This window comes from Callithrix jacchus, chromosome 7 (genome assembly GCF_049354715.1).
Source record: "Callithrix jacchus isolate 240 chromosome 7, calJac240_pri, whole genome shotgun sequence".
NCBI lineage: Eukaryota > Metazoa > Chordata > Mammalia > Primates > Cebidae > Callithrix > Callithrix jacchus.
The window spans coordinates 90,148,455-90,174,525 of record NC_133508.1 but is presented as its reverse complement, the minus strand read 5'-3'; the positions used below and the strand labels follow the sequence as shown (position 1 = coordinate 90,174,525).

At 41.8% G+C, this 26,071-nt stretch overlaps 1 protein-coding gene and 1 pseudogene across 12 annotated transcripts in view; both read right to left on the bottom strand.

The window, feature by feature from the left end:
- Nucleotides 1-26,071, bottom strand: part of SCP2 (sterol carrier protein 2) — a 136,999-nt gene that overhangs the window by 32,353 nt on the left and 78,575 nt on the right. For 10 of the 11 annotated variants that reach the window (XR_013520080.1, XM_003733448.5, XM_009001242.5 and 7 more), the window contains one exon: nt 16,184-16,337. Coding sequence is in view for 9 of the 11 variants with exons in the window: in XM_003733448.5 (XP_003733496.2) it covers nt 16,184-16,337 (154 nt within the window). In the remaining 2 variants the exon portion in view is untranslated. Of the gene's footprint in view, nt 1-16,183; nt 16,338-20,073; nt 20,195-26,071 lie in introns of all 11 variants that reach the window. The other variant, XR_013520081.1, reaches the window with a different exon arrangement.
- LOC103794434 (HIG1 domain family member 1A, mitochondrial pseudogene) lies at nt 12,900-16,280 on the bottom strand (annotated as a pseudogene). Its single transcript, XR_013520084.1, has one exon. The product of XR_013520084.1 is annotated as an HIG1 domain family member 1A, mitochondrial pseudogene (transcript).

The window sequence follows — 26,071 nt, the reverse complement described above, 5'->3', positions numbered from 1 at the left end:
GGACGCTGCATCTCCAGACGGATTTTTATTGCCCACAGACCAGGAGATTCCCAGGCAGAGGAGCCCCATGGGTCACCAGCGCGGCTGTTTTGGCCCACGCGGCTGTTTTGCCAGTGCCCCCACGCGGCAGTTCTCCATACAAAATACACTGATCTGGGTGCCCTTTTAGCTGGTGATTGGAGCTCTGGGAAGGCAGAGTTGCCCATTCATCTAATTAAAAAGGGGACTGAAACAGGGAGCCAGGCCAGGAGATTCCCAGGCAAAAAAGCACCACGAATCTCAGCACCACTATTTCAGCTGGCACAGTGGGTCGCCACACAGGAAATCACACAGATCCCGGAGCCTTTTCAACAGGCGACTGGAACACCTGGGAGAGAGCCAACCGTTCAACTAAAAAAAAAAAAAAAAAAAAGGCTCTGAGGCAGAGAGCCAGGTGGTCAGGCTCAGCTGGTCCCACCCCCACAAAAAAAACCCCAGCAATTGGAAACGCTCTGGGTTGAGAGTTTCACAGCAAGCACAGTTGAACCCGGGATGGTCCAGCTCTGTGAGGGAGGGGCATCCACCATTACCGAGGCACTCCACCACTACGGAGGTAGTTCACCATTGCCCAGGCAGCCTGCCGTTGCCGAGGCAACCCGCCATTACAGAGAGAGTCCGCCATTACACAGGTGGGCCACCATTGCCGAGGCAGTTCGAACTACACCCATATAAACAGGAAGTTCACACGGCAGCTGGGCAGGGCCCACATCACCTCAGCAAAGCCTCTGCAGGCAGACAATAACTAGGCTGCCTCCTTGCTGGGCAGGATAGCCCTGAAAAAAGGCAGCAGCACAACAGAAACTTACAAATAAAGCCCTAACTCCCTGGGACAGAAGACCTGGGGGAAAAAAGGCGTTAATGAGTTCTGCTGCAGCAGACATACACATACCTGCCTAGCAGCTCTGAATGAACAATGGAGCTCACAGCTCAGCACTTGAGCTCCTATAAAGGACAGACTGTCTCCTCAAGCAGCTCTCTGACCCCCATATATCCAAAGAGTCACCTCATAAAGGAGAGCTCAGACATTTGGCGGGTATCCTTCTGGGACAAGGATAGCAGAAGAAGAAACTGGTAGCAACCGTTACTGTTCGGCAGCTGCTGCAGGTGACCCCCAGGCAAGCAGGGCCTGGAGTGGACCTCACCAGTCCGGCAGCAGAAGGGCCAGACTGTTAGAAGGAAAACTAAGAAACAGAAATAACTTCATTATCAACAAACTGGACATCCACTCAAAGACCCAATCTGAAAGTCAGCAACTACAAAGATGACAGGTGGATAAGACCACAAAGATGGGAAGAAACCAACGCAAAAAGAATGAAAACACCCGAAAACAGAACATCTCTCCTCCTACAAGGGATCACAACTCCTCACCAGCAAGGGAATGGAGAATGAGTGTGATGAAATGACAGAATCAGGCTTCAGAAGGTGGATAATAAGAAACTTCTGTGAGCTAAAAGAACATGTTCTAACCCAATGCAGAGAAACTAAGAACCTTGAAAAAAGATTTGACAAAATGCTAACAAGAATGGACAACTCAGAGAGGAATATAAGTGAATTGATGGAGCTGAAAAACACAACAGGAGAACTTTGCAAAGCATGCACAAGTTTCAACAGCCGAATTGGCCAAGCAGAAGAAAGGATATCATAGGTCGAAGATCAACTCAATGAAATAAAACTAGAAGGCAACATTAGAGAAAAAAAGGTAAAAAGGAATGAACAAAGTCTCCAAGAAATATGGGACTATGTGAAAAGACCTAATCTATGTTTGACAGGTGTACCTGATTGTGAGGAAGAGAATGAATCCAAGCTGAAAAATACTCTTCAGGATATTATCCAGGAAAATTTCCCCAACCTAGCAAGGCAGGTCAATATTCAAGTCCAGGAAATACAGAGAACACCGCAAAGATATTCTTCAAGAATAGCAACCCCAAGGCACCTAATCGTCAGATTCACCAGGGTTGAAATGAAGGAGAAAATGTTAAGGGCAGCCAGAGAAAAAGGTCGGGTTACACACAAAGGGAAGCCCATCAGACTCACAGCAGCTCTCTCAGCAGAAACCCTACAAGCCAGAAGAGAGTGGGGGCCAATATTCAACATCCTTAAAGAAAAGAACTTTCAACCCAGAATTTCATATTCAGCAAAACTAAGCTTCATAAGTGAAGGAAAAATAAAATCCTTTGTGAACAAGCAAGTACTCAGAGAGTTCATCACCACCAGGCCTGCTTTACAAGAGCTCCTGAAAGAGGCACTACACATAGAAAGGAACAACCAGTACCAGCCACTCCAAAAACATACCAAATGGTAAAGAACATCAACACAATGAAAAATCTGCATCAACTAATGGGCAAAACAACCAGCTAGCATCAAAATGGCAGTATCATATTCACACATAACAATATTAACCCTAAATGTAAATGGACTAAATGCCCCAATCAAAAGACACAGACTGGAAAATTGGAGAAAAAAACAAAACCCATCTGTGTGCTGTATCCAGGAAACCCATCTCACATGCAAGGATACACAAAGGCTCAAAATAAAGGGATGGAGGAAGATTTACCAAGCAAATGGAGAACAAAAAAAATAGCAGGAGTTGCAATTCTCATCTCTGATAAAATAGACATTAAAGCAACAAAGATCAAAAGAAACAAAGAAGAACATTACATAATGGTAAAAGGATCAATGCAACAAGAAGAGCTAACGATCCAAAATATATACACACCCAAAATACAGGAGCATCCAGATACATAAAGCAAGTTCTTAATGACTTACAAAGAGACTTAGACTCCCACAGAATAATAGTGGGAGACTTTAACACCCCATTGTCAATATTAGATAGATCAACCAGACAGAAAATTAACAAGGATATCCAGGACTTGAACTCAGACCTGGAACAAGCAAACCTAATAGACATTTACAGAACTCTCCACCCCAGATCCACAGAATATACATTCTTCTCAGCACCACATCACACCTACTCTAAAATTGACCACATAATTGGAAGTAAATCACTCCTCAGCAAATGCAAAAGAACGGAAATAATAACAAACAGTTTCTCAGATCACAGTGCAATCAAGTTAGAACTCTGAATTCAGAAACTAACTCAGAACCACACAAATTCATGGAAACTGAACAACTGGCTCTTGAATGTTGACTGGATAAACAATGAAATGAAGGCAGAAATAAACATGTTCTTCGAAACCAACAAGAACGAAGACACAACATACCAGAATCTCTGGGACACATTAAAAGCAGTCTCTAGAGGAAAATACATAGCAATAAATGCCCACATAAGAAGCAAGGAGAGATCTAAAATTGGCACTTTATTGTCAAAATTGAAAGAGCTAGATGAGCAAGATCAAAAAAACTCAAAACTTAGCAGAAGACAAGAAATAACTAAGATCAGAGTAGAATTGAAGGAGACAGACACACAAAAAGCCCTTCAAAAAATCAATAAATCCAGGAGCTGGATTTTCAAAAAGATCAAAAAAAAAGAGACAGACCACTAGCCAGATTAATAAAAAAGAAAAGAGAGAATAACCAAATAGATGCAATAAAAAACTATAAAGGGGATATCATGACAGATTCCACAGAAATTCAAACCATCATCAGAGATTATTACAAACAACTCTATGCACATAAACTAGTAAACCTGGAAGAAATGAATAAATTCCCGGACACTAAACCAGGAAGAAGTTGAAACCCTGAACAGACCAATAACAAGGTCTGAAGTTGAGGCAGCAATTAAGAGTCTACCACCCAAAAAAAGCCCGGGTCCAGATGGGTTCACAGCCAAATTCTACCAGACATACAAAGAGGAGCTGGTACTACTCCATCTGAAACTATTTCAAATAATCCAAAAAGAGGGAATCCTTCCCAAATCGATTTTATGAGACCAACATCATCCTGATACCAAAACCCGGCAGAGACTCAACAAGAAAAGAAAACTTCAGGCCAATATCCATGATGAACACAGATGCAAAAATCTTCAGTAAAATACTGGTAAGCCGATTGCAACAGCACATCAAAAAAAGCTTATCCACCATGATCAAGTAGGATTCATCCCAGGGATGCAAGGCTGGTTCAACATACGCAAGTCTATAAACATAATTCACAACATAAACAGAACCAAAGACAAAAACCATAATTATCTCAATTGATGCAGAGGAGGCCTTTGACAAAATTGAACAGCCCTTTATGCTAAAAACCCTCAATAAACTAGGTACTGATGGAATGTATCTCAAAATAATAAAAGCTATTTAGACAAACCAACAGCCAATATCATACTGAATGGGCAAAAACTGGAAGCATTCACTTTGAAATCTGGCACTAGACACGGATGCCCTCTCTCACCACTCCTATTCAAAATAGTACTGGAAGTTCTAGCCAGAGCAATCAGGCAAGAAAAAGAAATAAAGGGTATTCAAATAGGAAAGGAAGAAGTCAAATTGTCTCTATTTGTGGACAACATGATTTTATATCTAGAAGACCCCATCGTCTCAGCCCAAAATCTCCTGAAACTGATAAGCAACTTCAGCAAAGCCTCAGGATACAAAATCAATATGCAAAAATCACAAGCATTCCTATACACTAATAACAGACTTAAAGAGAGCCAAATCAAGAATGAACTGCCATTCACAATTACTACAAAGAGAATAAAATACCTAGGAATACAACTAACAAGGAATGTAAAGGACCTCTTCAAGGAGAACTACAAACCACTGCTCAACGAAATAAGAGAGGACACAAACAGATGGAGAAACATTCCATGTTCATGGTTAGGAAGAATCAATATCGTGAAAATGGCCATACTGCCCAAAGTAATTTGCAGATTCAATGCTATCCCCATCAAGCTACCATTGACTCTCTTCACAGAACTGGAAAAAACCACCATGAACTTCATATGGAACCAAAGGAGAGCCCACATAGCCAAGTCAATTCTAAGCAAAAAGAACAAAGTGGGAGGGAGGCATCATACTACCAGACTTCAAACTATATTATAAGGCTACAGTAATCAAAACAGCATGGTACTGGTACCAAAACAGAGATATAGACCAACAGAGGCCTCAGAGGCAACACAACATATCCACAGACATCTGATCTTTAACAAACCTGACAAAAACAAGCAATGGGGAAAGGATTCCCTGTTTAATAAACGGTGTTGGGAAAACTGGCTAGCCATGTGCAGAAAGCAGAAACTGGACCCCTTCCTGACACCTTATACTAAAATTAACTCCAGATGGATTAAAGACTTAAACATAAACCTGGCACCATAAAAACCCTAGAAAAAAATCTAGGCAAAACCATTCAGGACATAGGAGTAGGCAAGGACTTCATGACCAAAACACCAAAAGCATTGGCAACAAAAGCAAAATAGACAAATGGGACCTAATCAAATTCCACAGCTTCTGCATGGCAAAAGAAACAGTCACTAGAGTGAATCGGCAACCAACAGAATGGGAAAAAATTTTTGCAGTTTACCCATCTGACAAAGGGCTGATATCCAGAATTTACAAAGAATTCAAACAGATTTACAGGACAAAAACAAACAAGCCCATTCAAAAATGGGCAAAGGATATGAACAGACACTTTACAAAAGAAGACATACATGAGGCCAACAAACATAGGAAAAAATGCTCATCATCACTGGTCACTAGAGAAATGCAAATCAAAACTACATTGAGATACTATCTCACACCAGTTAGAACGGCAATCATTAAAAAATCTGGAGACAACAGATGCTGGAGAGGATGTGGAGAAATAGGAACACTTTTACACTGTTGGTGGGAGTGTAAATTAGTTCAACCATTGTGGAAGACAGTGTGGTGATTCCTCAACGACCTAGAAATAGAAATTCCATTTGACCCAGCAATCCCATTACTGGGTAGATATCCAAAGGATTATAAATCGTTCTACTACAAGGACACATGCACACAAATGTTCACTGCAGCACTGTTTACAATAGCAAAGACCTGGAACCAACCCAAATGCCCATCAACGATAGACTGGACAGGGAAAATGTGGCACATATACACCATGGAATATTATGCAGCCATCAAAAACGATGAGTTTGTGTCCTTTGTAGGGTCATGGATGAACCTGGAAACCATCATTCTCAGCAAACTGACACAAGAACAGAAAATCAAACACTGCATGTTCTCACTCATAGGCGGATGTTGAACAATGAGAACACATGGACACAGGGAGGGGAGTACTACACACTGGGGTCTATTGGGGGGAAATAGGGGAGGGACAGTGGGGGATGGGGAGTTGGGGAGAGATAGCATGGGGAGAAATGCCAGATATAGGTGAAGGGGAGGAAGGCAGCAAATCACACTGCCACATGTGTACCTATGCAACAATCTTGTATGTTCTTCACATGTACCCCAAAACCTAAAATGCAATTAAAAAAAAAGGAAAGAAATACTAATACATGCTACAACATGGATGAATCTTGACAACATTATGCTAAATGAAAGAAGCCAGTCACAAAAGGCCACACATTGTATGATTTCATTTATACACAATGTCCATAACAGGCAAATCCATAGAGACAGAAAGTAGATCTGTGTTTGCCAGAGACTTCAAGAAGGAGGAACTACTAATGGGTACACACCTTCTCTTGAGGTGATGAAACTTTTCTAAGATTAATTGTGGTAAGGACTGCACAACTTTGTGATATACCAAAAAACACTGAATGTACACTTAAAATGGGTGAACTGCAGACATATGAATTACATCTTAACAAAGTTATTTGAAATGGTTTTTTAAAAATGGCTGATGAGGCCAGGCATGGTGGCTTATGCCTGTAATCCCAGCACTTTGGGAGGCCAAGGCAGGTGGATCACATGAGGCCAGGAATTCAAGACCAGCCTGGACAACATGGTAAAACCCCATCTCTACTAAAAATACCAAAATTAGCGGGGCCTGGACCTGGTGGCCTATGTCTGTAGTCCCAGCTACTCAAGAGGCCAAGGCACAAGAATCACTTGAACCCAGGAGGCAGAGGTTGTAGTGAGGTGAGATCACAGCACTGCACTCCCACCTGGGCAATAGGGCAAGATTTTATCTTAAAAAAAAAAAAAAAAAGGCTGAGCTCAGTGGCTCACACCTGTAATCCCAGCACTTTGGGAGGCCGAGGTAGACAAGATCACCTTAGGTCAGGAGTTCAAGAGCAGCCTGGCCAACATGGGAAACCCTCTCTCTACTAAAAATACAAAAATAGCCAGCTAGGCATGGTCACACATGCCTGCAGTTCCAGCTACTCAGGAGGCTTAGGCAGGAAAATTGCTTAAACCCAGGAGTCAGAGGCTGCAGAGCCAAGATCGCACCACTGCACTCTAGCATGGGCAACAGAGAGAGACTCTAACTCAAAAACAAAAAAGTGGTTGATGGCCAGGCATGGTGGCTCACTCCTGTCATCTCAGCACATTGGGAGGCTAAGGTAGGTGATCACTTGAGCCCAAGAATTGAAGGCCAACCTGGGCAACATGGCAAAACCCCACCTCTACAAAAAAAAATACAAAAATTAGCTGGGCATGACGGCATGTGCCTGTGGTGCCAACTACTCAGGAGGCTGAGGTGGGAAGATTATCTGAGCCTGGGGAGGTCAAGGCTGTGGTAAGCCATGACATCACTGCAATCCAGCCTGGATGACAGAGACTCTGTCTAAAAAAAAGTGGTTGCTGTTATTCTTAGTATTTGGGAAGAATATAAAGTGCTGCATTGTAATCAAACCTTCATCTCTAAAACTAATATTTAACCAGTAATCAGCTTGTTCTGATTGGAGACAGTTGTACAGTACACATAAGTTTCAGGGAATATCAAGTTTATTTGTAATCAGCTACTCTCATGACCTCTGAGCAGGCACATGGGTCCATCACATATAGAAATACAGCCCAGAGAGTTGAGTTAGAAAACAAAGAAACCTCACAGATTATGGTAGGAGATATGATAAGATCCTCTTTGGCCAAGCCGTGGGCTTCAATGAGTTGGGTATGCTCCCCATTCTGTACTAAAAATTTAAGTTCATTTTTTTCCAAATCCTAGGTAATATTTATAATTAATAAATAAAACCATTTTCAGGCTGGGCACAGTGGCTCACACCTGTAATCCCAGCACTACAGGAGGCCAAGGTGGGCAGACTGCTTGACTCCAGGAGTTTAAGACCAGCCTGGGTAACATAGGGAAACCCTGTCTCTATAAAATTAAATTAAATTAAAATAAAATAAACCTTTTTTTTTTTTTTTTTTTGAGACAGAGCCTTGCTCCATCACCCAGGCTGGAGTGCAGTGGCACAATTTCGACTCACTGCAACCTCTGCCTCCCAGGTTCAGCAATTCTCCTGCCTTAGCCTCCCAACTAGCTAGGATTACATGCACTGCCACATACAGCTAATTTTTGTACTTTTAGTAGAGACAAACTTTCACCACGTTGGTCAGGCTGGTCTCAAACTCCTGACTTTGTAATCTGCCCACCTCGGCCTCTCAAAGTGCTGGGATTACAGGCGTGAGCCACCGTACCCGGCCAATAAAACCATTTTTGACCTTTACCAGTGACAAGACTAGAGAAATAGGAAAGAAGAAAGGAAAATGCACTGGGAAATAAAAAGCAAACAGTTTACTGAGCAACTACAATGTGTGGCAGATATTTTTAATTTGTTATTTCCTGATCCTTAAAGTACATATCTTCCATATTTTCTAAATAAAGAAAAGGCTAAATTAGTATTTTCAAAGCAGGTAGTGTGATCAAAAAGTTGATAGGTGCTCTTCTCACTGATAAAAACTGTCTCTGATGGCTGGGCATGGTGGCTTATGTCTGTAATACCAGCACTTTGGGAGGCCATGGCAGGCGGATCACTTGAGTTCAGGAGTTTGAGACCAGCCAGGACAACATGGCAAAACTCCATCACTAAAAACACAAAAATTAGCCAGGCATGGTGGCACGTGCCTATAATCCCAGCTACTCAGGAGGCTGAGGCTCAAGAATCACATGAACCCAGGAGGCAGAGGTTGCAATGAGCCAAAATAGCACCACTGCACTCCAGCCTGGGCGACAGAGCGAGACTCCATCTAAAAATTAAAAAAAGAAAGAAAACCTGTCTCTGGTAATTCTAGTCTATAAAATTTAAAAAGATGTCACATACAAGTGACGTTTATCTAGTTTTATAAATTCCTCATTCTAAGTGCTAACAAATTGGTGGCTACATGACTATGGAAACAGATACACATCACATTTAAGATTATCGTGTGTATTTCTTAAATATCCATTTTGAAACAAAACTAAAGTAATGCTTATATGTGTCTACCATGCCTGCTGAAAAGGCCTAGAAGTAATAATAATGAGCACACAGCTAGCAGCCATTTGTGGTTTCCATATACCATTCTCTGCTAAAAGGAACCAAGGACTCAGAGAAATGACTAATCCTTGGGCTGAGGCATGGAAAGCACAGGATGAGCCTGGAATCTCTTCTTTGGCCAGAAAGTAAGGTACTACTTAGAGGACTCATAAGGACAAATGAATCAACTTGATCAGTTTCCACTGGCCAAATCAGGGCCACTGTGAACATCGAAATAATTGATATCACTTTACTATAACCCAGTGAATACAATAAGAATTCATGAGTTTGTGTGTGTGTGTGTGTGTGTGTGTGTAAATATACATGAATAAATTTTGAAATGGAAGACAAAGGAAAGCTCTTCTTTACAGAAATAATGCTGGTTAATAAGTATAGAAAAGATATCATCTCAAAGTATCTTGCCACAGATTGCTTATTAACTACAAAGAAAAGAACAGCAACTTTTCTGGCTGGGTGCGGTGGCTCACGCCTGGAATCCCAGCACTTTGAGAGGCTATGGTGGGCGGATCACAAGGTCAGGAGTTCAAGACCAGCCTGGCCAATGTTTTGAAACCCTGTCTCTACTGAAAATACAAAACTTAGTTGAGCATGGTGGCGGGTGCCTACTGTCCCAGCTACTCAGGAGGCTGAGGCAGGAGAGTCACTTGAATCTGGAAGTAAGAGGTTGCAGTGAGCCAACATCGCGCCACTGCACTCCAGCATGGGCAATAGAGCAAGACTCCGTCTCAAAAAAAAAAAAATAACAACTTTTCAGAGGAAAACATGGTAGATGCCACATTAAATGAGTAAAGCTAACAACACCAATATGGGTTAAACAACCTCATGCCCTCCAGATGTGATGATGCACCTAGAAGGACACAACATCACTTCATCCTGCAAAAAATGTATAATCTGAATCTAAGTCGGGGAAATATTAGGCAACTGCAAATTGAGAAACATTCTACTATTAAAGAATATACTTGTACTCTTCAAAAAAATCATGGTTAAGAAATACAAAGTCTGAGGGATTATTTCACATTAAAGGAAACTAAAGAGACATGAAAGCTAAATGCATTTTTAGGAATTTCTCCTGACAGGGAGAAAAAATAAAGCTTAGAGGATATTTTATAAATATATTATTGAGACAGCTGTTGAACTATGACTATGTATTATCTGAATAACCTCACAGTATTGTATCCATGTTAATTTTTTTTTTAACAGTCTTGCTCTGTCGCCAAGGCTGGAGTACAGTGGAGCGATCTCGGCTCACTGCAACCTCCACCTTCCAGACTCCAGTGATTCTCGTGCCGCGACCTACTGAGTAGCTGAGAAAACAGGTAAGTGCCACCACACCTGGCTATGAGGGTGGTTTCACAATGTTGTCCAGGCTAGTCTCAAACTCTTGACCTCAAGCCATCCACTCGCCTCAGCCTCCCAAAGTGCTGGGATTACAGGCATGAGACATCGCACCCAGCCCCTATTAAGTTTCTTGATTTTTATTACTAGTGTGGTCAAGCAAAAAAAAGTCATTGTTTCTACAAATACACATTGAAATATTTAGGGAAAAAGGAACATAACAACTCCACCTGGCCGAGCGTGGTAGCTCATGCCTGTAATCTCAGCACTTTGGGAGGCTGAAGTGGGAAGATCATGAGGTCAGGAGTTCAAGACCTGCCTGGCCAACTCTAGAACTACCCATCTCTACTAAAAATACAAAAAAATTAGCCAGGCATGGTGGCAGGCACCTTTAATTCCAGCTACGCAGGAGGCTGAGGCAGAAAACTGCTTGACTGGAGAGACGGAGGTTGCAGTGAGTCAATATCACGCCACTGCACTCAAGCCTGGGTGACAGAGCAAGACTCTGTCTCAAAAAAATAAAATAAAACAAAACAACTCCACCTTTCTCTCAGATAGTTAAAAGCGTACATAGATATAAATATATGCAGAGGAAAAACGATAAGGCAAATGAGCAAAATATCAACAATTGGTAAATCTAGGTAGAAGGTATAAGGGAGTTCCTTGTATTAGTCTTAGAAATTTTTCCTGTTTGTTTGAAACTACCTAACAAGTTCTGGTTGTAAAAGAAATTCAGGCCAGGTGCAATGGCCCATGCCTATAATCCCAGCACTTTCGGCAGGCAGAGGTGGGAGGATCACCTGACGTCAGGAGTTCGAGAACAGCCTGACCAATATGGTGAAACCCCATCTCTACTAAAAATGCAAAAATTAGCCAGGCATGGTGGTGAGCACCTGTAATCCCAGCTACCTGAGAGGCTGAGGCAGGAGACTCACTTGAACCAAGGCAGCGGAGGTTGCAGTGAGCCGAGATCATGCCACTGCACTCCAGCCTGGTGACAGAGCAAGACTCTGACTCAAAAAAAAAAAAAAAGAAAGAAAGAAAGAAAGAAAGAAAAAGAATATCTTTCCATATTGTATAGAATAAATTCCAAACTCCTGAGCGTTGCATTTGAATCACTTCAAAACCATAACCCTACTTTGTCCCTCTACCCAGGCATACACAAAATAATCTACTCTCTACCCACACAGCACAACCCCCTGCCAAACCTCCTTGTATTTGCAAATTTCTATACCTATGTAAAGACTTGGAATGCCCTTCCCCTATAATTCTGTTGGGCAATCCTAGTCATCTCAGCTCAAATTTACTTTCTTCATAATAATTTCTTCCTCTGAGCTTCTAGAGCATTTTGAAAAAAGTATGTTGCTTTCCCCACATATTTAGAGGACCATACTTCTTGGGCCTAAGTATGTAGCTCTGTTCCACCAGAGTTGGCTAAATGAGTAACAAAAAAAATCAGATCATGTGCAATGGGTAGCTTAAAATTATTTTGTTTAAAACCAAACCACGGGCCGGGCGCGGTGGCTCAAGCCTGTAAGCCCAGCACTTTGGGAGGCCGAGGCGGGTGGATCACGAGGTCAAGAGATCGAGACCATCCCAGTCAACATGGTGAAACCCCGTCTCTACTAAAAATACAAAAAATTAGCTGGGCATTGTGGTGCGTGCCTATAATCCCAGCTACTCAGGATGCTGAGGCAGGAGAATTGCCTGAACCCAGGAGGCGGAGGTTGCGGTGAGCCGAGATCGCGCCATTGCACTGCAGCCTGGGTAACAAGAGCGAAACTCCGTCTCAAAAAAAAAAAAAATCAAAATAAATACATAAATAAATAAAACCAAACCACAACCACATTTTAAAACTATGTCTGCACCATCAGAGTTAAGAATTATTCCCCTAATTTTGGCTGTCAATAATATCTGCAATATTTCAAGACAATTTCTCATTAATCATTAATATAACTTCTGAATTGTTTTCATGCTTCTGCCTTCCCAGAAGTGTCAACTCTGGATAATGAGAACTGTCCTTTCTTCTAATTATTTAGTATCTTGAAAGTAAAAGAACTGAGAATTCCATATTTAAAATAAGTTTCTTACCCCAAATTAGTAACTTTCTAATCTGAGCAAATCAGAGAGCGATACTAACATGATAACTATGGTAATTCTTTATAGTTTTAACTTTTTTTTTTTGGCATGGGTCGCTTACTTTAATAACAATACGTATACCATGTTATCATGATGGAATGTAAATTGTTTAGACAAGAGAATTTCACAAGTGTAATAGCATCTGTACTATATAAAAGTTTTGGGTGTACTGTCTGACCAAACCGGCTTCCTCATAAGTCATTAATCAAATCCATTATAGGTCATTTGCTCAGTTTAATGTTTACAATTCTTATGGAAAAAATAAGCAATGCACACATTTATAAAGTGTTCATTTACCTTTGCTATGAGTGTTAAAAATACATATTTCTATTTCAAGATGACATTTAAAATTTATTCTAATAGCAGCAAAAATACAATTCTCAGTTACACAAGAACTAAACTGAATCCATAAATTATTCTCATGTTTACAACTGAGATTCTTTAATAAATACTACGATCATGCAGCTCTACTGTAAGCTTTCTACATTTGGTTTAAACACATGCACATATACATATTGTTAGTTGTGGGAAGCTTTACAAGATATATTCCATGAACTTTTTGGACAGAGTTCTAAAAGGGCCTGCCTGTCCACAAAACAGGCAGAAAAAAGTTAAATTAACTGGGACAAATAGGACTCTTATATAACATCCAAAACATCTGAGATTCTGCAGCAAACTGGGAGTACTTCCGGGTTGGCCTGTTATTTTCTTTAGAACTAAGTTCAGCTGAACAATTTAAGAAGGTGGACATTTCAACATCATCAAGTGCATTTAAGTGACATGCTTCTTTCCAGTTAACTTGACTTCCTTGAATGACCTAGTTAGTAAACTAGCCACTAGTAATGCGGTCACATCAGGCAAATCAGCCTGCAAGAAAGGAAGCCAATATTCAAAATGCCATTTTACCATCTAAACCCATACAAATTAGTTTATTTTCAACAATATGTAACTTCAATAAAGAGATGTCTAACTAAAGCAGGCTCCTCCAACAAGACCAAGACAGCATCTCTTCTTCTAAGGCTTAGGTTTTGTCCAGTATTCCCGATACATGGAATAGCCCGTACCAACAGTCACTGCTCCTGCAACAAAGCCCTGGGCTGCCACATGGATGTGGATCAGATGAACAGACATTTTAATATTTCCCCTGCTCTTCAATTTGTATAAACCATATGCAACAATTGCTGCAAAACCTGCCATTCCAATGGGTATGAAGGTGCTTCTTTAGCTTTTTGAGTAAGTTTGGATCCCTGATCTTCATCATATGAAGAAAAGGAAATATCTGGGTCTGTTGACATAGTGGTTGCTTGAAGAATCTCCCTAAGAATTTTCTATGAGGTTCAGACAACTCGGAATTAGCAACACGGGTTTTTCTAGCGCCGAAATACATTCAGCGCATGTAGAAGCCGAAAGCCGAAGCGTTTCGCTGTCTTCCTTTAACCTTTATAGAGTCGGGGCCTGGACAGTTGCTGCAGAGTCCTGGAAAGGTCTAAAGTGGAGAAGGGCAAGGCGGGGTCTTACGGACTTGTCCCTGCATTCCGGCCTTTCTCCAGGGCACCAGCTTCTGGGTCCCTCAGGTCTGACTCACGCGCATCCACGTGGTGCTCAGGGTGAGCTCAGGGCTGCTCTGGCTGCTGCAGGAGGCCTCTAGTTTTAACTCTTTACTAAGGATTTTTAACTCCAAATATGAACTGAATAGAATTTCAGAGTCAACAAAGAACCAATGAATCAGATTTAGGAGGAAAATTAAGATTCAGTGCGGAGCAATGGCTTATGCCTATAATCCCAGCACTCTGGGAGGCCAAGGCAGGCAGATCACCTGAGGTCAGGAGTTTAAGACCAGCCTGAACAACATGGTGAAACCCCATCTCTACCGAAAATACAAAAAATTAGCCAGATGTTGTGGCACATGCCTGCAATCTTAGTTACTCAGGAGGTTGAAGCACAAGAATCACTTGAACCCAGGAAGCAGAGGTTGCAGTGAGTGGCAATCACCCCACCATACTCCAGCCTGGGCAACAGAACAGGGCTCTGTCTTAAAAAAAAAAAGAAAAAAAGACCCACAAAAACTTAAGATTCAATACCTTTTATTCCAATTTAATAAACCCATAAGAGATTCTAGGAACAAGAGATGTAAGTCACAGTCTTAGGCCTTAAGGATTTCATATAATAAGGGGAACCAAACCAACTAGATAGTACCCAAAAATGTACAAAGTGCTGTGGATATTCAGAGAGATGATATTTGAGATGGGCTGTAAAATATAAGTTTTACAACAGAAATTATATTCTGGGCAGAGAAAGAGGAGAGGAGAAGAGAAGAGATCCAAGAGCTTACAGAAGAACATAATGGACTCAATAAAAGAAGTGTGTCTCATATCCTTTGTTGGAGAAACAAAAAAGTACAAATAAATGATTAAATAATTACCAAGAATTTCCAAAGAAAAAGGGAGCCAATTAATGTCAAATGCTACAGCAGAGTTAAACAGAGTAAACAGGAAAAATAAAGACAAGGTTTTTCAATTTCACTTAGATACTTGTGGCCTTACCGCAATGGTGAGGTAAAAAATTAGATCGTGAGGTATTCCAGCTTGGAAAAACAAAGGTGTCTCAATATAAAAGACTCATCATGAAAAAGAACAACGAAGGCCAGGAGAAAAAGAGATCTAAGGGAAGACGTGAACATGTATGCTGCCAGAGAGAAAGGAGCCAATGGAAAGAAAGGTAAGGAAGTTACAGAAAGTGATTGGAAACAAAAGCATGGAAAAGGAAAGTCGAGCCTTTGGCAGGAGGGGCGCTTTCTTCCTCCGGGGAGGAGCACTTCTCTGAGAGATGTGCAAAGGAGTTGAGGGATCCTGAGTGGGATGGGAAAGAAAGTGCCTGCCAACTTGAGGAAGAAAGTCAGCAAGAGACAAAAAGAATTCTAGCAGCAACGAGAGTTTATTAGCTGGACTCGAAAATACAAATTTGCAAAGCTCCAGTCAGCACATTTGGTGACTCCCCAAACCACCTCAGAAGGCTGGACGGCCGTGAGGAGAGATCTGCCTAAGTCCTAGGTTGGTAGGGCCTAAGACCCATACCCAGCCAGCTCAGGCTTCTAGTTCAGCACTCTAGTGACTATGCTGGCTCCTTTTTCAACAAAATTATCCTAAAGTTGGTTATATTTAACCTAATGGCCACTTTTAAAGTCATGTCCTTAAAACAATGTAATGAGATACTTTTCCTTAAATACTAAGACAATAAAATAATTTTTTACATGTAAAACATCATCAACTGTGAAAAGTCAGAAGGATTAACTGACACACAAAACTCAGAACGTCTCACCTGGCGGCTTCGGGAAACCCCATCTTGTAGAGTGTTACAACCACAGCTCCTCCAAGGCCTAAATTATGCTGCAGAGCCACCTTTGCACCAGGAACTTGCCTCTTTCCGGCTTCCCCTCTCAGCTGCCAGCAGAGCTCCGCACACTGAGCCAGACCTAACAAATCGATCACAGAGCACTGAGTCTGTTGGATTAGAAAGCTGCCTCTCCCATCTTTCTCAACCCAGAAAGGGAATGTTCGTGACTTTAAATTAAAGCATATGATAAGCCGCGCTTGTCTAAACAGTACCTTCTCTTAAAACACTGAAGGGTTTTGCAGCTATTTTCCTTTTAAATTCCTTTCCTGCACTCTTTAAACTTACTCAACCTGTCGTTTTCCGGCATGTTAAAAGAGTATACACTGAATCTACAATTCTCTAGTCCAGGGAAATTTGCTTAAAATTAATTTTGCCATTTTTTTGCCGGGCGCGGTGGCTCAAGCCTGTAATCCCAGCACTTTGGGAGGCCGAGGCGGGTGGATCACGAGGTCAAGAGATCGAGACCATCATGGTCAACATGGTGAAACCCCGTCTCTACTAAAAATACAAAAAATTAGCTGGGCATGGTGGCGCGTGCCTGTAATCCCAGCTACTCAGGAGGCTGAGGCAGGAGAATTGCCTGAATCCAGGAGGCGGAGGTTGCGGTAAGCCGAGATCGCGTCATTGCACTCCAGCCTGGGTAACGAGTGAAACTCTGTCTCAAAAAAAAAAAAAAAGAAAGAAAGAAAAAGAAAATTGAATGCACTCGGCCAGGCGCGGTGACTCACACCTGTAATCCTAGCACTTTGAGAAGCCAAGGCGGACAGATCACCTGAGGTCAGGAGTTCGAGACCAGCCTGGACAACATGATGAAACCCTGTCTCTACTAAAAATACAAAAATTAGCCAGGTATGGTGGCAGGCGCCTGTAATCCCAGCTACTCTATAGGGTGAAGCAGGAGAATTGCTTGAACCCGGGAGGCAGAGGTTTCAGTGAGCCGAGATAGCGCCATTGCACTCCAGCCTGGGGGACAAAAGTGAGACAGAGAGAAAGAGAGAGAGAGAGAGAGAAAGAAGGAAGAGAAGGGAGAGGAGGGGGGAGGGGAGGAAAGGAGAGGGGGAGGGAAGGGGAGGAAAGGGGAGGGGGAGGGGAGAGAGGGAAGAAAGGAAGGGAAGAGGGAGGGGAAGGAAAGAAGGAAAGGAGGGAAGGGAAGACAGAAGGGAAGAGGGAAGGGAAGGGAGGAAAGGAAGGAAGAAGAGAGAAGGGAAGTAAAGGGAGGAAAGGAAGGAAGGAGAGAGAAAGAAAATCGAATGCACTTGTACATGAAGAGTACTTAGAACAGTGTATTATTATTCAGAAAATAACAAAGGTAGAGTTTGTATAGACAAGAAGGAATTAAACCTGCTTGGTAAAAGCAGTTTGGTTTAAACATGCTTCCTCTTTCTGCATCTTCTTACCTAAAACACAACTAGATAGAAATGCGGGCAAAACACCAGGAATGCGATGGGGATTTAGCAAATCTTCATGGTCCTGCCATCCTTCTTCCCTTTTTTCTCTTCTCCATAGTTCTGCTTTCTGCTTCTCCTATAGCACATTCTGCCTTGTATTATAATTACTTATTTAAATATATAAGTATTTGTGTTATTGTATTATCTGACTCTTATATACTTCCTGAGGCCAGTGGCAAGTTACAATGTGTATCCTAACCCTAGCCCCCAAATCTGGCTCTGCATGAGAAGCTCTGGGGGAACTTTAAAAAAATATAAATTATTGGGCCGGGTGCAGTGGCTCAAGCCTGTAATCTCAGCACTTTGAGAGGCCGAGGCGGGTGGATCACGAGGTCAAGAGATAGAGACCATCCTGGCCAACATGGTGAAACCCCGTCTCTACTAAAAATACATAAAAAATTAGCTGGGTGTGGTGGTGTGCACCTGTAGTCCCAGCTACCCGGGAAGCTGAGGCAGGAGAATTGCTTGAACCCAGGAGGAGCCGAGATTGCGCCACTGCACTCCAGCCTGGCGCCTGGCAACAAAGCAAGACTCTGTGTCAAAAAACAACAACAAATACATATATATATATATATATGTATATATGCACATATATATACACACATATATATACATATACAGATATACATATATATATATGTGTATATATATGTTGGCTTGAAGCCAGGAGTTCGAGACAGCCTGGGCAACAAAGCAAGACCCTGGTCTCTACCGGAAAAAAAAAAAAAAAAAAAGTAAAAATTGGCTTTAGTTTATTTTTAGCTATCTCTGCTTTTAAGAAAATCCATATTAATGTCTGCAGTTTACCAAAAGGACATGAAAGTGTGCTATATATATATGTTGTTTAGAAGCAACCTGACCAAGAAAATTTCTACAAGTAGGACAGGAGCGCATATATATATATATATATCATGTGAGTGCGTGTGTGTGTGTGTGTGTGTGTGTGTGTAATTTTTTTTTTTTTTGAGACAAGGTCTGGCTTTACCAGGCTGGAGTGCAGTGGCATGATCTCAGCTCACTGCAACCTCTGCCTACCGGGCTCAAGCCATCCTCTCAACTCAAGACTCTTAAGTAGCTGGGACTACAGGCATACACCACCACGCCTGGCTAAATTTTACATTTTTCATAGAGACAGGGTTTCACCATCTTGCCCACACTGGTCTCAAACTCCTGAGCTCAAGCAATCTGCCTGCCTCAGCCTCCCAAAGTACTGGGATTACAGACATGAGCCACCACACCCACCCAGGAACATATATTTTTCAAAGCTTCAAGAGGCTTTGAATCAGTCTATGAATAGACCTCATATTTGACAGCCAGTGACCTACAGTACCTAATGATGAGGTGAGTGCACAATAAGTCACTACTGAACTGACGTTGACTGAACAACAGAAGATCAGCCTGAAGCCTACTGAAAAGGCACAGAGGCCTTTCTTAAAGGCCTAAAAGGCCAGGCTGAACTACGACAAAAGGCCAAACTGAAAAACCAACTTCTACATTCAAAGCAATCAATAAGCCCTTATCAGGAGCTTTATCTCAAAGGCACTTTCATGTCCTTTTGGTAGACTGCAGACATTAATATGGATTTTCTTAAAAGCAGAGATAGCTAAAAATAAACTAAAGCCAATTTTTACTTTTTTTTTTTTTTTTCTGGTAGAGACCAGGGTCTTGCTTTGTTGCCCAGGCTGTCTCGAACTCCTGGCTTCAAGCCATCCTCCTGCCTTAACCTCCCAAAGTGCTGGGATTATAGTCATAAGCCACCATGTCCAATCTTTATTCATTTAAAACAAGTGATCAGGCCAGGTGTGACAACTCATGCCTGTAATCCCAGTACTTTGGAAGGTGGATCACTTGAGGTCAATAGTTCGAGGTCAACCTGGCCAACATGGTGAAGCCCCATCTCTGCTAAAAATACAAAAATTAGCCAGACATGGTGGCGAGCCCCTGTAATCCCAGCTACTCCAGAGGTTGAAGCAGGAGAATCACTTAAACCTGGGAGGCGGAGGTTGCAGTGAGCTGAGATCTCACCACTGTACTCCAGCCTGGGCAACAGAGCGGGACGCTGTCAAAAACAAAACAAAAAAACAGTGTTCAGTAGTGTTGGGCAGTATATGTAAAAACACTTTGAAAACTAGAATAAAATATGACATTATTACCTGAACACTAATGTGATGTTTGTTTTTTTTTGAGACGGAGTTTCGCTCTTGTTACCCAGGCTAGAGTGCAATGGCACCATCTCCGCTCACTGCAACCTCTGCCTCCTGGATTCAGGCAATTCTCCTGCCTCAGCCTCCTGAGTAGCTGGGATTACAGGCACGCGCCACCATGTCCAGCTAATTTTGTGTATTTTGAGTAGAGATGGGGTTTCACCTTGTTGACCAGGATGGTCTCGATCTCTTGACCTCGTGATCCACCCGCCTCGGCCTCCCATCGTGCTGGGATTACAGGCTTGAGCCACCGCGCCCGGCCTGTGATGTTTGTTATACGACCACTGCAAAGTAATCAAAAACCATTCAAGTTTAATATAATTTTCCTGATTAGAAATCTAAAAGGAATTCATGTTTTTAAACTGACAATGAACAAAAGAATACTCAATTCAAATGCTGAAACCTATCATTTTCTTCTATTTTGGATACTGTTATGGCACCTAGAACCTTTCATCAGATCTAAACAAAATCAGAAACCACTATCAGAAAGCTTTAATTTTTTTTTTTTTAACAGGTGTTCCCCCGCTACTTCTTTTTTTTTTTTTTTTTTGAGGTGGAGTTTTGCTCTGTCACCAGGCTGGAGTGCAGTGGCGCAATCTCGGCTCACTGCAACCTCCGCCTCCCAAGTTCAAGCGATTCTTCCACCTCAGCCTCCCAAGTAGCTGGGATCACAGGCACATGCCACCACACTCAGCTAATTTTTTTGTATTTTTAGTAGAGACGGGGTTTCACCGTGTTGACCAGGATGGTCTCAATCTCTTGACCTTGTAGCCTCCCAAAGTGCTGGAATTACAGGCGTGAGCCACTGCACCTGGCCGCTTTTTGTTATTGCATTTTAGGTTTTGGGGTACATATGAAGAACATGAAAGATTGTTGCATAGGTACACACATGGCAGTGTGATTTGCTGCCTTCCTCCCCATCACTTATATCTGGCATTTCTCCCCATGCTCTCTCTCCCCAACTCCCCATCCCCCACTGTCCCTCCCCTTTTATCCCCCTGACAGACCCCAGTGTGTGACGCTCCCCTCCCTGTGTCCACGTGTTCTCATTGTTCAACACCCACCTATGAGTGAGAACATGTGGTGTTTGATTTTCTGTTCTTATGTCAGTTTGCTGAGAATGATGGTTTCTAGGTTCATCAATGTCCCTACAAAGGACACAAACTCATTGTTTTTGATGGCTGCATAATATTCCATGGTGTATATGTGCCACATTTTCCCTGTCCAGTCTATCGTCGATGGGCATTTGGGTTGGTTCCAGGTCTTTGCTATTGTAAACTGTACTGCAATGAACATTTATGTGCATATGTCCTTATAGTAGGATGATTTATAATCCTTTGGATATATACCCAGTAATGGGATTGCTGGCTCAAATGGAATTTCCATTTCTAGGTCCTTGAGGAATCGCCACACTGTCTTCCACAATGGTTGAACTAATTTACACTCCCACCAACAGTGTAAAAGTGTTCCTATTTCTCCACATCCTCTCCAGCATCTGTTGTCTCCAGACTTTTTAATGATCGCCATTCTAACTGGCGTGAGACGGTATCTCAATGTAGTTTTGATTTGCATTTCTCTAATGACCAGGGATGATGAGCATTTTTTCATATGATTGTTGGCCTCATGTATGTCTTCTTTTGTAAAGTGTCTGTTCATATCCTTTGCCCACTTTTGAATGGGCTTGTTTGGTTTTTTCTTGTAAATCTGTTTTAGTTCTTTGTAGATTCTGGATATCAACCCTTTGTCAGACAAAGCTTTAATTTTAAAGCTAATTCCCTAATACTGAGTTCCCAACCAAAGTAACATTGTCTTACAATTAAATTAATCCCATTTACAGAAGAGAACCGTATACTCTCACCACCAGTCTTAACATATTTTGGAACTTACTTGACCATTTTCTGAATCTCTTAGAATCCTATTGCAGTTTGTTATCCAAGTAACTAGGGAAAAAATGTTTAAGCTACTTATAACTGTCATTGTGATATATATTCAAGGAGTCTGAATTCTTTCTTGGGGCACACTACAGCTAGTGGCCATGTGCCAGATTTACTCAAAATATATCCAAATCCTCAATATGTAGCAAGGAAACATTTACTTTTCAATAATTCCTCATTCCTATTCAGACTACAACTCAAGTCATCAAGATTTGTAAGTTTTTCCCACAAAATGCTACACCATCACTAGACGTGATACCTCAAAGACTAATGATAAAAGGAAAAATTTACCAACAGTGTAGACTCAAATGTTAGAAAGGGCTATCAAAGGATACTGCAGGAAATGTGAGTCTCTCTTTGAATATTTAAAAATTGAGTAAATTCTATCTTCCTGGAGTGTTTTAGGTTACCTTTTCAGTACCCAGGGAAGACAAACAGATGATCTGTCAATATTGGCAAAATTTTTAACATTTGAGAAAAAAAAATCCAATACTGACAAGACTGAAGGAAAAGAGGCATTCTCATACTGTTATTGGAAATATATATTGGTTCAATCTTTTCTGAAGAATATTTGGCAATCTCAACTAATTTTTAAATACATACTACCCAGTGACACAATGGATATACTTGTGAAAGTATGAAAAAACACAGATAGCTGGGACCACAGATGTGTGCCACTACGCCTGACTAATTTTTGTATTTTTTGTAGAGACAGGTTTTCACCATGTTGCCCAGGCTGGTCTCAAACTCCTGGGGTGTATAGGCATGCACCACCATGCCTGGCACCTCTTAAAAATCTTTCTGTATTATCACTTATAGCCTTTATTCTTTTTAATGCCTACATACTATTTCCATTGTAAGAAACCTAGTAATTCAATTATTGATAGACATATAAGTTGTGTCAAGTTTGTTATTGCAAACAATGCTGCAGTAAGTATCCCTGCAGTCTTGATCTCCTGGGCTCAAGCAATCCCGCGACCTCAGCCTCCTGGGTAGCTGGGACTACAGGTGCATGCTACTGCTCCCAGTTAATTTTTTAATATTTTGTAGAGATGAAGTCTTGTTTTGCTGCCAAAGCTGGTCTCAAACTCCTGGCTTCAAGCAGTCCTTCCACCTCGGCCTCCCAAAGTGCTGGGATTACAGGTGTGAGTTACGGCGCCTAGCCTTATTTGACAGTTACTCATAAAGTTAAATATGTATCTGTCCTATGACCCAGCAATTTCACTCCAAGTTATTATCCCAAGAAAAATTAAAATATATGTCTGAAAATAGACTTGTATACAAACATTCATAGCAATCTTATTCATGCAGCCCTAAACAGGAAGCAATTCAAATATCCATCCACAGGACAATAGATATGCAAACTGATATATTTCAACAATAGAATACTATTTGGCAATAAAAAAGAACTACTAATAAAAAGAAAACCTTGGATTAATTTTATAATCTGCTGAATGAAACCAAGCACAAAAGAATACATACATGCACTGTATGATTCCATTTATATGAAGTTCTAGGATCAGCAGAACTAATCTGCCACGCGAGAAGTCAAACATCTCAGCCTGGTGGTGGTGGAAAGTGAGAGAGAAGTGTTTCAGGGAGGCCACAGGATTGACTGGAAATAGGCAGGCTAGAACTTTTTGGGGTAATGAAAATGTTCTTGATCTTGTTTTGGCTGGTTGCTACCTGGATGTATATAATTGTCAAAAACAATTATCGATTTAAAGTGTACAATTCAGTGATTTTTTTAGTGTATTCAGAGTTGTGCAGCTATCACCACAATCAATTTTAGAACATTTTCATCATCTAAAAAGAAACTCCACATATACCCTTTAGGTATCTCTCCTGTGTTCCCTAGTCCTAAGCAACCACTAACCTATTTTCTGTCCTACAGATTTGCCTATTCTGGACATATCATAAAAATGGAATTTAAAAATGTTTTCAAAGTTCTATATTGTAGCATATGTCAGTACCTCATTCCTTTCATGGCCAAAAAATATTCCATAGTATAAATATACCACATTTTGGCCAGACGCAGTGGCTCACACCTGGGAGGCTGAGGTGGGTGGATCACTTGAGATCAGGAGTTTGAGACCAGTCTGGCCAACATAAAGAAACCCCATCTCTACTAAAAATACAAAAATTAGCTGGATGTGGTAGCAGGCACTGGAGTCTCAGCTATTCAGGAGGCTGGAGCAGGAGAATCACTAGAACAAGGGAAGTGGAGGTTGCAGTGAGCCAAGATCACACCACTGCACTCCAGCCTTCGGGACAGAGTGAGACTATTTCAAAAAAAATCTAAAAAAATAAAAATAAATATACCACATTTTGTTCATCAGTTGATGATAGACATCTGGGTTGTTTCCAGCTTTTGACTATTATGAATAATGCTGCTATAAACATCAGTGTGCACGTTTTGGCAAGAATTGTGGATTTTTTTTTCCAATTCCCATTTATTTTTGGTTCTTGGTGCAATGTCACCTTTTCAGTATGAAAAAAACAGCAAGTTTAACACAAAATAGAAATCTAAAGTGTAGCATAGAACAAAACTAAGCATAAGGGGGGAAAAGCAACAGCAAAAGGAAGATATGAGATGTTGCAAAAAAGATGGAGGAGGGTTCCCCTCTCCTCTGGAGAATGACTCAAACACTGATGTGGCAGTATACACCATTCACCTAAAGTCAAGGATGTTAATTTTTTCTGGGGTTAAGAAAATGTGGGGATTGGGGGCATTTCTGGAGGCCTAGGGACCAAGGCTGGTTCTCTTTCCCCTCTTGATCCCCTTCTCTGATCAGGAGAAAGGGAGGAATTCAATGTGTGAGGGAGGTAGAGTCAGAGAGGGAAAAATTGACAGAGTGAGGCAGACCTCTCCAAAGGGTAGAGCTTGGAGGAAGTTTGGAAATGGAGAAAATACTACTTCTCCTCCCTTGAAGCTGAGAAATGGAAAATGAAAACATCTGGAAATTATGACTTTAATAGCCTGGATTTCTCTCTCAAAACTTTTAGGATGGAAAATCCCATCCCCTTCCTTGCCATGACTTCTACCTGCCATCTTCTACCATCTTCAACTTTGGGCTTAGGATGGTGGCCATTATCTACCTAGGCTTTCAAAACCCAGTTGGTTCTAAATGAGATCTTGATGAGAGCCAGCTTCTTGCAGATTTTAAAAAAGGGAAATATTAACTGGACAGATGAAAGGGATGGGCACTGGAAGGAAATACAGGGTCACCCAAAATGGCAGTAACCTAGACTTCCCAGAGAAGAAAGATAGAGGAAACATTCCACAAACAAGTATTTGTTGAGCACCTACTGTGTGCCAGGCACTGTTCTACATCCCCCAAAAGAAAAGAAAAAAACAGAAAACGAGATTGAGGCCACAAACACAAATTCTGAGGGAGAGAAAAGGGGCAGGTGAGTAAGATGGCTAAGGGAACTGAGAAGCCTGAAGTGATGGGGGCTCTGCCTTAGGCCTCCTCATCAGCCTCCTCACAGAAATCATCCTCCTTTACTGCGGTGGCATCCTGGTACTGCTGATACTCAGAGACAAGGTTGTTCATGTTGCTCTCAGCCTCAGTGAACTCCCATCTCATCCAGGCCCTTGCCTGTGTACCAGTGGAGGAAGATCTTCCAGCAGATCATGGCAGTGAGCTGCTCCAAGGTGCCCCTGAAGAGCTCCTGGATGGCCATGCTGTTGCCGATGAAGGTGACTGCCATCTTGAGGTCATGAGGTGAGATGTCACAGACAGCTGTCTTAATGTTGTTGGGGATGCATTCCACAATTAGCTGCTGTCCTAGTTCTGTACGTTGAGCATCTGCTCATCAACCTCTTTCATAGACATCCATCCATGAAGACAGCGCCACGCTGAGATATAAGCGGGTCATAGGCAGCCATCACGTTCTTGGCATTGAAGACCTGCTGGGTGAGTTCGGACACTATGAGAGCTTGATACTGCTGGCTTCCACGGCTGGTGAGAGGGCAAAGCCAGGCATGAAGTAGTGGAGATATGGGAAGGGCTCCAGGTTGACTGCCAACTTGCAGAGCTCAGTATTGAGCTGGCCAGGTAAGCAGAGGCAGGTGGTAACACCATTTATGGTGGCTGAGACAAGGTGGTTGGTATGGTCAGCTTCAAAGTACGGAAGCAGATATCATAGAGGGCCTTGTTATCAATACAGTAGGCTCATCAGTGTTCTCTACCAACTGATAGATGGAGAGAGTAGTGTTGCAGG